The following is a 15008-nucleotide window of genomic DNA, read 5'->3' as shown; positions in this document are numbered from 1 at the left end:
CATTACCAGCAGCTATCGAGCGGTGCACATGGAGAGGCAACTCGTTCCACGGGACAAGATCACGATTACCGTTACGTTAACTGAATGATATTGAAGAGAACACAGATTGGAAATTAATTGTATAAAACTTCCGCTTCTGAACGTATGCAGCATGCAACTTAGCATCAGAAGTGTGTGGGCTGGTTTTGGGTCAGAAGTTAGTGAATCGCTACAGTGACCTCAAATATACTTTAACCCACAGATTTCTACCTACCCATGTGCCATCAGAAATTCACAACACTTAAGTTAGTGAAACTGCATTCATCTAGGCCGACTTCTCTGATAGATCTTCAGGGTTTATAGATGTAATAATAGTTTGAAATTAGAAACATGCCCATGAAAATATAGAGACATACGTTCAAAGAACGGATACTCATTTCTAATGCAAGGTCTGTATGAAGAGAGAACTTATAGTCACATATATCGAGCCATGTTTATAATTGTTTAAAGTTCCCTCTAGGGTTCTTGCCTTCTCTTCACTTCACAAAAAAAAGTGAAGTCTGCACATATACTGTATCAAAATAACACGGTAAAGGAGATGTGAGAATTACCAGGTAATATGTGTCATGCTCTGTCCAAAGTAAGTGCTTAGCTATGGCCTAATGGAGGTGTTTACAACTATAAAAGCTTTTGAGTGTTGAGAGTTGGGTGGATGACAAATGCTAATGCGCTGGCACATGGTGGCACATTAGTCACCACGGCTGCCTCACAGCGTCAGGGACCCGGGTTTGATTCCCGGCTTGGGTCATTCTCTGTGTGGAATCTGCATGTTCTCGCCGTGTCTGCGTGCGATTCCTCCAGGTGCTCCAGTTTCCTCCCACAGTTCGAAAAAAACATGCTGGTTAGATGCATTGGCCGTGCTAAATTCCCCCACAATGTACCTGAACAGGCGCCGGAGTGTGGCGACTTGGGAATTTGCACAGTAACTTCATTGCAGTGCTAATTCAAGTCTACTTGTGACGCGACTAAAGAAACAAAGCTAATGCATGATAAATAGCGTTAGTGTTTCGCCTCCCGTTTACCAATACTTTGAGTATAATTTTACACTGTGAAGTAATATTAGTAATGTTTTCTGATGAGTTTCCTTCTATGGGGTTTAATTCAACAAACTCAACACAGCGCTGAACGCAACAACTTTAGCATAAAGAATACACATCAGCTGGAAACCGGTGATGGAGCAGAATATAAGTGCAGAGATGAATTAAATCAGGGAATGTGTTAAGTGCGTATTATTGAAGAGGTATAATTGTGAAGATTCGTTTCAATTCAACATTAGGAATCACGTAATGCTGGCGGGAACAGGCTCAAGCAGAAAATTACTCTATCCAATTTGTTGCAGAAACTTAGCTGGAACACCAAGAATGGTAAGAGTCATACAGAATATTTTCCTGACCGATTGAACTGGCCGATACATTTTCTGTGAGAAATCAATCTGTCGCTTTGTACAGCAGACACTTTCTCTCAATTAAAGTCTCAGACCATGCATTCCCTGAGCATTTCTTTTATACATACCATGATCTCCGTGGAGGTAGTGAAATTGCTCAATTGATCAAAATGTATTTTTTTTTCTCTCTGAAACCTTAAACGAACAGGTTACGACATCTGCCATAATTAACTGTTGTGGGAATGTACGGGGCTTTGAGAGTTATTTTACCCACTCCATCATAGGTTAGACAATGCTGATCACAAATAAATAAATGCAATTTGAAGCAACGATAGAAATATTCTTCAAAATATTAAGACTCCCATTGCTTACATAGCAGAACTGGAATGGGACGCTCCAGGTCACTGAACAGACACAGATTCCTGACGTGTGGGACATGGTTATTTCTAATCCCTTTTAAAATTTTGTAGTGTTTATTGCAGACGCCAATCTCCACAGAAGAGACTGCGTGGGATTGATTTCTGGACGACAATAAGCATGTAATATCACAATCATCGGACTCATCAAAGCAGAAGTACTTCATTTAGACAATCCAGTCTGCTCCGTCATTCAATGAAAGCATGATTACTCTGGTATGATAGTTTATCAATTCTACTTCTCAGCTCAACGCAGCTTTGAGCAAGAGCTCAGCAACTGCACACTTTCCTCCACAGAAATCACAAAAGAAGTATCACAAGGGCAGCATCACAGACGTCAGACCAGTCTTCTCGAAAGTAAAACAGCGTAAAACGATTGGCCAGGATGATGTGCCCGGACAAACACTCAGAACTTGTGTGGAACATTGGGTGGAGATATTCGCCGACATTTTTAAGCTCTCCGCACACCGATCCGAGATCCTTATCTACTTCAAGTAGACGACCATCATCCCTGCACTAAGGTAAAGCCAGGCAAAGTGCCTTAATTACATGGTTGTTCTGATATCCATCATTACGAAGTGCTTCGAAAGGTTATCCATAGCACAAATCACTTCCGGCCGCTCAGATTGCTTGGTTCCACTACAGTTTGCCTATCACAGCAACGGGTCCAGAATAGACACCATTTTCCAACTCCTACACACAATCCCGGAACAGCTGGATGCAACGTCACTTCTGTGCGACTCCTCAGTATTGACTACATCTAAGCCTTCAACACCATTATTTCTAAGAAACACATCACCAAACTCGGTGGTGTAGGGTTCGGCTCCTCTCTGTGCGACTGGATTCTAGAATTTCTAACCTACAGGGTACAACCCGGAAGGATAGGGAGCAACATCTACTCCCCGTTTATCCTCAACAGCGGTGTCCCACAAGGCTGTGTCATCAGCCCCCTTAATATAGTCGTTATAGACCTATGACTGTGTTGCCAAATTCCCCACCAACTCGATTTCAAATGAAGATGACACCAATGGAGTAGGCCGGATACGAAGCAATGATGAGACGGAATATCGGAAAGAGATAGGTAATCTGGTGAATTGGTACAATGACAATAACCTCTCCCTTATTGTCAATAAATTGAAGGGGGCGGCCATCGACTTTAGGAGGCTTGATGGAGGCCATGCTCCTGTCTACACCAACAGGGATGAAGTATAAATGGTCTAGAGTTTCAAGTTGCCCAAATCACTAACAACCTGTGTTTGTCGCTCCACGCCAGCGTTGTAGTTAAGGAAGTCCGCCAACGCCTCCACTTTCTCAGGAGGATAAGGAGAATTGGCATGTCCCTTTTGCCTCTTAACAACACGCACAAATGCACCATACAAAACATCCTTTCTGGTTGCAGCACAGCCCTGTATGGTTCCTGCTCTGTCCAAAACCCCAATATACTACAAAGTGGCGTGAATGAAGGGGAGCCCATTAGGCAAAAAAAACCTCCCAGCCACTGACTTTGTCTATTCTTCCCGCTGCCTCGGAAAAGCAGGCAGGAAAATCAAGGATCCCACGTACCCCGGACATACTATGCTTCTGTTGGGGAAAAAAATACAAATGTCTGAGGTCATGTACCAACCGACTGAAGGACATCTTCTTCCCTGCGGTTATCCGATCTTTCAGTGCACCTACTTTATAGTAAGTTGATTATTCGCTAAACCCACGCTATGACTGTAACATTATATTCTTCAGTCTCTCCTTTTCTCAATGCATGGTATGCCTTTTATGTATAGCGCACGAGAAACAAACTTTTTACTGTGTACTATTATATGAGGCAATAATAAATCAAATAAAAAAAACCACCTCATTCGCATGAACCTTGATTCTCCTACTGATTACAAATCTGTCTTTCTGAAGATATTTTACCCAAGTATAGTGCATGTTCCGAGCTGTTAGTGAGGAAGAATTTTCAGGCTAGACTGGACTCTCCATGACCCAACTGTTTTACACGAGTTCGTTCATAAATTGATGTTCTTAATTCTCCTTTTTTTCTGCTTCTTGTGCTTATTTTTTTGTCTGCAATATCCAATCTTAACTCTCACAACTCTCCTCTCCTGTTGATTACTCCGAGCTAACTGATATTTTCAACGGTTTATTATGTCCATGTCACTTTCAAATTTTCCCTCACAACCCACCTTCAACCCAATCTATTTCGAGCAACCTGTTTGTCATCTACCGCCCCACATCCATCCTCCTGTCAGTCTCCTTTAAAATTATCATTTCAGCTCGATTCCCAAAATGGTGGGCCACTCTCCCTTCTCATTCTTACCATTTTTGACATCGATTACCACATTATGATCCTCCAAAGACAAAGGCCAATTTTAGACATGGTTTAGACTGGTTTCACTTGGTTCCACTCTTAGGCCTGCAGTCACACAGATACACAACATACCCCGCAATGATCCATCCATTGTTTACATCGTTGTCTCTCATGCCTTCCATGTCTATACGTTTCATCTTTCTGTTTCTCATTTTATTTGTTTACCCTTGGTGAATTTGTCCGGAGACAACTGACTTGATTTCCCATGTACACTGAAGACACACTGCCTCGTCACCGCTTTTCTCGAACTTTTGTAGATTCACTCATTGCGCAATAAAGGCACCGATTAGCAGACTATTTTCTACATAATCTAGCAGTGCATATGCGTTTAGGGGAAAGAGAACGAATTCAGTCACCACCTAAGTTATATATCCTAACTTTTGTTTTTCCAAGTAGAGCCTCCTTTGAAAGTGTGCTTGAGGAAAAGGCTCGTAACCCTTCAATTGATTCTCATTGGGTCAGGAAAGAATGTGAGGCAGGTCCAAAATTTATTATAACTTTTGTCATTATACAAGTTCATGAGATATTCCGGGTAGGAGATAAACAGCCCCCAGGTACTGTCGGTCCCAAACATTATGTCAGGTGGATATAAAAATGAAAATGTCAGTTTCCATATTCCATGAAACGCTGAAACAAGGAGTCCAAACTCCAGAATGTAACCGATTCGATTCTCTTTTAAATACACACTTTTTTTTCACGCTGTTCCTTCTTCATTTGTTTGGAATAAACGTCATGAACTGTGCATCAACATTTTCTGTCCATCTCTGGAGGAACCTTTCTTCTGAACCTTTCTGTTCTGATGTTACTGATCTGACTTTAGAACATAGATTCAATGAAGAAAGACACTTGTAGTAAAATGCACTAAAAATATTGTCACCTTCCCTGATGATTGATAACAAGTGATGGTATTTGTCCTTTTGTTAATCAGTTTCCTCCTTGGGTTGAATTGGTCTCTATGTCTGACTGACTCCTTCATTCGCCAATTAGTTTTATGCGCGTTTACCTGCTTGAAACAAAGTATATTACACTGACTCATTGAGATCAGCAAAGGAGCCCAAAACAACTCAATCACAGGAGCGAACCCCCAGAACTACTTGCAGGCCCTTGCACTTTCTCTAGACTTGTATTGCTGCAGGTACTTCATAACTTTCCTGGGGTTTCTAATGGAAAGCAACATGTCTGTGACAACAAATGTAAGAAATATTCCACCTTTGATTTCTTCAGCTGTTTTATTTCTGGTTCCGTTATGACCAGAGCAGTACTGCAAAAACTGCATACTTCCTGACAGTATTTGCAACACTGTGCAAAACGCAAGTGGATGCTGACGGAAGCAGATCATTTTCAGTCACAATCATTAACGTCCAGGTATCTCATTTATTTCCACTGGCAACAATTCTTCCATCGTAACATTTTCACATCTGGAAATTCTAGAATACTCTACAGGTCAGATGCAGATATATCTTTGCAGGTAGAAACAGACTTGACCTGTCATGTTAACTGGTTTCTTTTACCTCAGATGTTACCTGAGGGCCGGGGTTGGATTATTGTCGGTGCAGACTCGATTGCCCGAATGGCCTCCTTCCATATTGTACGATTCTACGATCGAATTAACGGAGAGTAGAACAATTAAATCGCCGTTAATATTTCATTTGTTTTATTATGTTGAGTGATGAGCATCAACAGTGTTAAATATCAAACCTTGAGGTTGTGAAGTTACCTGGGAAGTTAGTAGATCTGGCAAATGCACACAACAGATAATGTTTGGAACGTTTATAACAGTCTCATCTTTGGAGCATTGCTGGGCCCAGTACCACTGCCATTTGGCACACTGTAGCAACGCACCGAAGCTCAGTTAGCAGCATTTGTTTGCCCTGTGGCCTCTAGATCTGCGAAAGACATTCATAATGTTTCATAAATTACACCACATTCAGGTTCCCTTCCAAGTCACAAATATTGCCCTCGACTTATTTCACACGTTCTCCATAGTCAAGTCACTTTTGGAAAATACCTCAGAATATGATTAATTCTTCGTAAATCCACCGTGGCAGCAGCAGTATGAATCCCTTAAGAGCAAGTAACATTATCACATTCTCCGGCCACTGGGTGGAATGTAATTCAAACCCGGTTGTCACGCCCATATTCGAAGATTAATTGAAAATAAACTGCCCAACTGCATTACAGTAATAATTACTTGAATGAAGGAGCTGGGCAAATGGCACTACTCGATTCCTATGTCCTTTGAGAGCACTGTTTGTACACATTTCTTTAACATTTGAAGAGGTCCAGTTACCTTTTCCTGAAGGGGAAAGTTTTGACAATAATAGACCATGCATTACACCAAAGAGCAGCTGATTTTTGGTCGCACTTCAATGCGTTAGAACAGTCGAAAGCTAAATTATTTTATATTTTTCTCAATTTGTCATGTCCGCTATTATTGCCAATGGTATTTTTGTTTCAAAAGAAATCATAAATCCGTTAAAGAAGATTTCCTGTAATGACAATGTCAAACATGAAACGAATAACTCAGACATTTCCAGGAAATAGAAGGTCGATTATCTGGAAGAAGTGTGAAAGGGCGAAACAGAAATCAACCACAACACAGTGTGATATTTGGAAGTTCATTGCAGAATGCTGTAATTCGATATCTTCTCTGACGAATGTCACATAAGAGCAGCAAACACTCTATTTGTTCTCAGCCATTCTAGTATTCTTATTCCCGACTCCTTCATTATGTATGTAGATCTTTCCACTGACTTTATTGACTCAAAGATAAGTCCTAACAGTCCTATCTTCTTTGACGGAGCCGCCCTTGCAACGTCTTAATGGCAACACCACAAGCTCCCTGCCCATATTTCAACTTTTCCTGACAACGCCAGAGGCCAGACGTTTTGTGTAAATAACTTTGCCCCGTGAAATGTGAAGAGCATGAAACCAAATGAAATTGAAGAACAGGGTGCAGTAATAAGCCATTTTTAATGCCAGAAAAGAATCACGGCAGCTCATTTTTGCCTCATGGGGCCGCGATCCAATTTAAAGGAAGGTCAAGTCAAAACGAGATGCGAAGGTTGGAAAACAAACTGGTTTCTAAACATGAGTGTTAAAGAAGAATTTTAAAGAATGTGAAATTGTTCAAGACGGAAAGACACTTAGGAAAGGTCTTCTGGAACTTTTACCCTCATGCTTCGATACAAATCAGCGAAGAATTGGCCAAAGGTGGTGGAAAGATAAAATGGCTACTTTGAAAGGGCCAGTTAATTTCAGGGTTAGCGCCTGGGCTGCGGAAGTGGAACAGGTTACAGGTTAAGCATTACATAAGCCCAGGAATTGAACTAAATAAGATATTCTGAGTAAATAATCGGAGATGTTTCATCACTGTGTGTTAATATAGGTCCACAAGCTTAGGAAAGACCCATGTGCGCGCCTTGCTACATTACAATTCAGACATTGTGATAATTTGGTTCAATTCCTCTAGAGATAATATCTCCATGGATAAGCTTTTCAGGACCACACGGAATGAAGCAGAGACAAATGATGCTAGAGATAAAAAAAGGGGTCTCTGTACATTAAGCAAATATGAAGGCAGGATCTCAAACTTTCAGAATGTCAACACACTAATCAGTATGGAGCAGCATGAGGCAGTGGCCACAGAAACGTTAGAATGGGCGTTAGGGTTATTGAATTATGGAAGGGACCAAGGTTGGTAACAGCTGTCTCACTCAAACTTAACCAGAGGAGATTTATCATATCCAGTGTTTGATATTAAACAAACACTTTGACAACAGGAAAGCAGTTGAGGGTGTTGCGAACATGTTGGAGGGCTAAAGTTGTGTCCTGCCAATGTATTTGTTCCACTCAGCCAGGATTGTTTCCACCAGTGGCAGCATGTGCGTGACGAAGAAAAGGCTCCTAGCACCGAGCGCTGGATGAAAGCACAAGTAATAATGCAGGGACAACTGGAGGAGCAAGTATTGGATATGCTCTAGTCATGGCTTTGTATAGATAAGTGGAACCAGGCAAGCAGAATCTCACATAGTTGGTCACTGCAAATAGATGATTTGGGTAAATGGTGTAGTAATGTTTTGCTAGCTTGCATTAACATCCAAAATTAACTGTGCAAGGAAGAATTGCATATTCACTATTGTCATAACGATTATCAAATATTTTGTATTGCAACAAATGCAAAACGAACTGAGTGGGTATAATTAGAAAGGAGTTACAATGTTAGAAATGCAGCTATTATCGCAATTCAGTTTTACATTACCGTTTACATAATGTAATAACGAAAACACATGGAAATTTAATCATGTTCTTTAACTCCTCCCTAAATTTCTTCTGAGATAATGCATAAATGCAGGTGTTGGTGCACGAACTCAGAAGTCGTAGCATGTATCCACATTGCTGGGCAATATGCACTGGAGTGCTAAAATATTTGTCAGTATAATGGTAATTTGTAATTTGCCAGTTTAAGGAATGTACAAGATATGGAATCCATAACAATATTAAATTAGTGGACAATGCAAAGAGTAAAATGATGGACTTTCTTCGGTTCTCCATTTCTGGATCAATCTGATTTTCTGATGTGCTTTGGCCCCGGAGGCCTCTCCGGAGTCTGTTGACAATTATAATGTTTCTTACAGTCAGCGAGTTGAAAACCAAAACCAGGGCAAAAGGAAGCAACGGTGTTAGTATACTATCAATCCGCTCGCATGCTATCCAATATGGTGAGGTATAATAGTCATCTTTTTCAATGCAAAACCATGGTACATTATCAATACTCATTGAAGGAACAAAGTAATAGGGAACGCCCCTCAGACAACTGATAGCGCCTAAAATTCCAATAACCCCAGCTGCCGTTCTCTTCGTGCAATATCTTGTCTTTAACTTCTGGCAAGAAATGGCAACAAATCGATCGAAAGTAAAAGCCACTGTGAACCATACGGAACAATTAATGGCTGCATTGAACAAAGCTATTTTCAACGCACATACTGGAGTAATGAACAAGAAATTAATTGGGAAATGAATGTTATTAGTTCTGTTCAGTATGACATCTATGATGACGAGTAGTAGATCTGCTGCTGTCATTGCCATTAGGTACTGAGTGATACATTTGGAGAGGCCACATTTCCCTCGTTTCAGGATAACAATCGCCATTGAGTTAGCTACAAGAGGAAAAAATAAACAACAGCAACTTAGCGGCAAAATTCAGAGAAAAATAATATATCAGTGCAACAGAATTCGGTGTCAAAATTACATCTTTGTATCTACTCCATTGACACAGGATGGTATCGCCAAATGGCAGCACGTATAGGGCTCAGATAAAAGATTTAATTATAGATGAGTGGATGCATCCACAGGGACAAGAAGAGAAAATATTTGTTGAAGTGCTCTGACCACGAATTAACATTGAAGGACGGGACCAGTCAACTACAGTCTCATTGAGTTGGCCATTGGAAAAGAGTTATTTCAAATGGATGGCATGCAAAGGGTTTGAGAGCCAACAAGGTTATTGATGAGGAGAACGCATATTCATCATGGAAGCAGTAATTATGAACTATACTGCATTGCAATGATGGAAAGATTACAGGGCATAAATTGTTAAAAAATGTCGTCTTTTTCCAGAAGAATCAAACATAAATTAACGTCTTAACAATTTAAGTAGTGCAACACTTCAATGAAATAAATGGAATTAGCATTCGATTATTTCTAAGTGGTAATAGTGAGGCAATAAATTAGAAGAAAGAAATAATTAGTCTCAATGATCTGCTATAATGTTATTCTTCTGGTTGGAGATAAACGTCGCTGAATGTACAGAATCCCAAGGGCCTGACTGCAAATCTCAGCGTGCAAAATTAAATTCACTGTATCTGCTAAAGTCCGGAGTGGAACCAGGCGCACTTCTAGAAACCCATGCAGTGACATTAAGATATGTGTTTCAGTTTATTCTTGTGGCATGAAACTAGTCAATTTATCTTACTTGGTAGCCTCAAACGTATTGCTGGGGTAAATGGTTGCTAAGCAAAAGTCGATAGACTTTCATCAGAACTTGATGAATGGAAGAAGATGAGAAATCACAACAGAAGCAGCCTCTTTGGCGCCTGCAGTCGGTCCTGTCATTAACTTACAATATGGCTAATCTGATTGTGGCTTTAAATGCACTTTCCTGCCTGAACCCAAAATTCCTTCTTATGCATTTCAATCATTTGTCTGTCCATAACAGCCTTGTAAATATTGAAACATTGAATTATTGAATAATTCTACATGTTGAAATGTATATTGAACTGCTCAATGAGGAAGAAAATATCAAAGAATTACGACCGTCTGAGGGAAGATCTTCGTCCTCTTCTGATTCAGGATGGAGATGTAACGGGTTTTAAACAAATGCAGGGGCCAGGGAAGCGACCAAAGAGATAAAACAGAAGATAAGGTGGGAAAAGTTTGATGATAAAAGAGTCGGTGATGATGATAGAAAGTATTTGGTAATGGTATAAGAAACAAAATACGGACTGTGCACATTTAAATCACCAATAATGCATATGTTTTGAAATATTCATCCATTATTCCTTTCATCATTTATTCCTTCATGCCTTCAACGATATCACAAAACATCCCTTTTGTTGCTTGCTCCTTCTTCCTCGTTTCCTTCCTCTTCCGTTGCCCAGGCTTTATCAGGACAATATTGGAGTTACGTTAGTCAAATGTTGTTGTTTTTTTTCTGTAAGGGATTGCACCATATCGTCTATTGAGCACTCAGAACCACACCCTGTTGATGTTGAGAGTTGACTTTTGCTATAGGGAATATTTTAAACAATTGCAAATGACAAAAAGCGTGCGGTTATATGAAACAGGGGAGGAAATAAGGAAGAAGACAAAGCACTGCATACGGTACAAAAAAAAACTGTTCAAAACTTAGATAAAATTGAACATTCAAAACGTGGTAATTTATCCTAGAAGAAAGCTTCTGAGAGGCTGTAATGATTCAAGAGCGCGTTATACACACATGGAGTGACCCCTATTGTGCACATACTCAAAACATTAAATAAGGCAGTTCAATTAGAGAAAGATTCAATAAGGATTTAACAAGAGATAGGTGAAATCCTAAACGAATGTTTCCCATCAGTATTTACTGTTGAGAAAAGCGTGGATTTTAGCGAACGTGGAGAAATAAATATTGGTGTCTTGAGGAGAGTACATATCACAGAGAAGGAGGTGCTGGAATTCTTAAAGCCCATCAAGGTAGATAAATCCCCCGGACCTAACGAGGTGTAACTCAGGACATTATGGGAGCCTAGGGAGGAAATTGCCGGTTCCCTAGCTGAGATCTTTGAATTATCCATAGTCACAGGTGAGGCACCTGAAGATTGGAGGGTGGCAAATGTTGTGCCTTTCTTTAAAAAGGGCTGCAGGGAACGCCTGGGAACTATTGGCCAATGACCCTCACACCTGCGGTGGATAAGTTGTAGGAAGGTATTTTGAGAGACAGGACTTACAGGCATTTAAAGAAGAACGGACTGATTAGGGACAGTCAGCATGGCTTTGTGAGTGGAAAATCATCTCTTACAAATTTGATTGAGTTTTTTGAAGGGGTAATCAAGATGATAAATGAACGCAGTGCAGTTAATTTTGTCTACTTGGACTTTAGCAAGACCTTTGACAAGATACACCATTGTAACTTGTTGCATAAGGTTAAATTTCACCGGATCCAGGGTGAGGTAGCTAAATGGATACAAATTTGCTTGATGACAGAAGCCAGACTGTGGTTGTAGAGGGTTATTTTTAAAACTGGAGCCTGTGATCAGCTGTGTACCTCAGGGATCAGTGTTTGGTCAATTGCTAGTTGTCATTTATATTAATGGTTTGGATGAGAATATAGGAGACATGGTTAGTAAATTTGCAGATGACACCAAGATTGCTGGCATGGTGGACAGTGAAGAAGGTTAGCTAAGATTGCAGCGGGACCTTGATCAATTGGGCCAGTGGGCTGGCGAATGGCAGAAAAGGCCTTAATTTAGATAAATGCGAGGTGATGCATTTTGTTAGATTGAACAAGGGCGTTAGGAGAGTTGCATAGCAAAGAGATTTAGGGCTACAGGTTCATAACTCCTTGAAAATGGAGTTACAGGTGGACAGAATGCTGAAGAAGGCATTTGGCATGTTTGGTTTCATTGGTCGGAATATTGAATACAGGAGTTGGGACGTCATGTTGAAGTTGTACAAGTCATTGGTAATGTCACACTTGAATACTGTATGTAGTTCTAGTCACGCTATTATAGAAAGAATATTATTAAACTAGAAAGAGCACAAAAAATATCTACTAGGATGCTACCAGGACTTGATATTTTGAGTTATAAGGAGAGGGTGGAAGGGTGGATAGACTGGGACTTTTTTTCTGGAGCGTAGAGGCTGAGGCGTGATCTTACCGAGCTCTATAAAATAATGACGGGCATAGATCATTTAGGTCGTCAATATATTTTCCCAAATGTAGGAGAGTCTAAAATTCGACGGCATAGGTTTAAGGTGAAAGGGGAGTGATACAAATGTGTCCAGAGGGGCATTTTTTCACACAGAGGGTGTTGAGTGTCTGGAACAAGCTGACAGAAGTGGTAGTGGAGGCGGGTATAATTTTGTCGTTTAAAAAGCTTTTGGACGGTTACATGGGCAAGAGAATATGGAAGGATATAGGCCATCTGCGGGCAATTGGGACGAGCAAATTGTGCGGAGGGTGTGGAGAGTCTGCAGAAGGATCTAGATAGGCTGGGCGAATGGGCCAGGAAATGGCAAATGGAATTTAATGTTGGCAAGTGTGAGGTGGTCCACTTTGGTAGGAAGAATGGTAGGAAGGACTATTACTTACGTGGCGAAAAACTGCAGCAGGCGACGGTGCAGAGGGATCTCGGGGTCCTTGTGCATGAGTCGCAAAAACCCAGCTTGCAGGTGCAGCAGGTGGTCAGGAAGGCGAATGGGATGCTGGCCTTCATAGCGAGGGAGATTGAATATAAAAGTAGGGAGGTCTTGCTGCAGCTGTATAGGGCATTGGTGAGGCCGCAGCTGGAGTACTGTGTGCAGTTTTGGGCGCCGCACCTGCGCAAGGATATTTTGGCCCTGGAGGGAGTGCAGAGGAGGTTTACTAGGCTGATACCGGAGTTGAGGGGATTGAGCTATGAGGAGAGGCTGAATAAACTAGGCTTGTACTCGTTAGAGTTTAGAAGAATGAGGAGAGATCTCATTGAGACGTATATGATGATGAATGGGATGGATAGGATAGAGGTGGAGAGACTCTTCCTGCTCAAAAAAGACAGTAGGACTAGGGGCACAGCCTCAAGATAAAGGGGAGGCGGTTTAGAACGGAGTTGAGGAGGAACTTCTTCACTCAAAGGGTGGTGAATCTCTGGAATTCTCTGCCCGTTGAAGTGGTGGAGGCTGCCTCGCTAAATATTTTTAAGAAGCGGGTTGATGGGTTCTTGATAAGAGAGGTGATTAAGGGTTATGGGGAGAGGGCGGGAAAGTGGAACTGAGCCACAACAGATCAGCCATGATCTTATTGAATGGCGGGGCAGGCTCGAAGGGCTAGATGGCCTACTCCTGCTCCTATTTCTTATGTTCTTATGTTCTTATGCTTTCACAACCACAAGTATTCACAAAGATCTTCGCAGCTAATGAATACTTTTGAAATTTTAATGCTGCACTATTTTGGGAAACGTAGCATCAATTCATGCATAACAAGTTCGTACAACAACAATATTCGAATCTCAACATAATCTCCCTCATAGTAACGCTTATCGTGACGCAAGCTGCGGCTAGAACACCTATCTACTTGTTCATGAAATATTGTTATGCGATTTTGAAATCCCAGCTGAGACGCAAGAAGGGGAGTTAGTTTAACAACGAGTTTGAACGATGGGGATGCTTACAGAATAGTGTTCCTTCAGTACTGCACTGAAGTGTAAGTCTTATCGTTTTATCCAAGATCTGCAGTAAAACCCAATACATTACTTACTGGCAGAAAGGAGGCAGTGCTGCCAACTGCGATACGATTGATGTATTTGACTGCTGCACTCTAGAAGGAGAGGAGCAGCAGATACCTGGCAACACCACATGTGTTTTTTTACCTCGTCCAAGTCATTCCCCATCCTGGCATGGGAATCTATCGCCATTCATTGGCTGTCGCAAGGTCAAAATCCTCGTATAGCCTTGGTAATAGAACTGTTGGTGTATCTAAACCACAGGGACTGCAGTTGTTCAAGAAGGTATGTTGTAAATCTTAACTAGGGAAAGGCAAGAAATGTTTATCTCGGCAGAGGCGCCCATATTCCATAGACACATTTGAAAAATGCAAATAATTCATATATCAGGTAAAACAATTAAAAATACGTGTACAACTGATATATAAAATTCAGTGACACCATTTGGCGTAATCTATTTAAAGGCATGTAAGAATTAAAGCGACTTTCGTTAATATTTAGACCTAGTTTCCAGGATCATTTCTGGAAGTGAGATTGCATAAAAGTCAAAACAAAGGGGAGAAAAGCTGCAAAACTAACTGCACTGAAGACTGAAGATTTTTTTTTCAAAAAATAATGAGCTCACAACAACAGTGAAACGAATCTTGTTTGAATTGGTAACACAACGTGATTCCAGAACGCACAGAGACATGTAAGAACATTACCGTACAAAGGACGGATCAGGACAGGTAGCATTTCAACACTGGTTAACACAATTAAGTCAATCAAACCTTACCGGTAACACCAATAACTGCAAGAACAGGATAGTAGATGCGTTCTATCTGAAAGATTACCGGATATTCCAT

General features: G+C 40.9%; 1 protein-coding gene across 1 annotated transcript; it reads right to left on the bottom strand.

The window, feature by feature from the left end:
* Nucleotides 1-8461: 8461 nt before the first annotated feature.
* Nucleotides 8462-15008, bottom strand: LOC145351413 (putative G-protein coupled receptor 139). Its single transcript, XM_080201018.1, has 2 exons — nt 14939-15008; nt 8462-9363 (listed from the first exon to the last, which is right to left on the bottom strand). The coding sequence occupies exons 1-2, from the start codon at nt 15006-15008 to the stop codon at nt 8462-8464; spliced, it is 972 nt and encodes a 323-aa protein (XP_080057144.1).

Source organism: Carcharhinus amblyrhynchos, chromosome 13, assembly GCF_965287045.1.
Source record: "Carcharhinus amblyrhynchos chromosome 13, sCarAmb.v2.hapA, whole genome shotgun sequence".
Taxonomy (NCBI): domain Eukaryota; kingdom Metazoa; phylum Chordata; class Chondrichthyes; order Carcharhiniformes; family Carcharhinidae; genus Carcharhinus; species Carcharhinus amblyrhynchos.
The sequence above is the reverse complement of the archived record's forward strand: the minus strand, read 5'-3'. Positions and strand labels throughout refer to the sequence as shown.

Bases quoted from the DNA above. Each gene is read 5' to 3' on its own strand.
- LOC145351413 (XM_080201018.1), bottom strand. From the start codon at position 15,008: ATGGAATATCCGGTAATCTTTCAGATAGAACGCATCTACTATCCTGTT. The intron at 9,364-14,938 runs GTAAGGTTTGAT...TTCCTCTTGTAG, and splicing joins TGCAGTTATTGGTGTTACCG to CTAACTCAATGGCGATTGTT.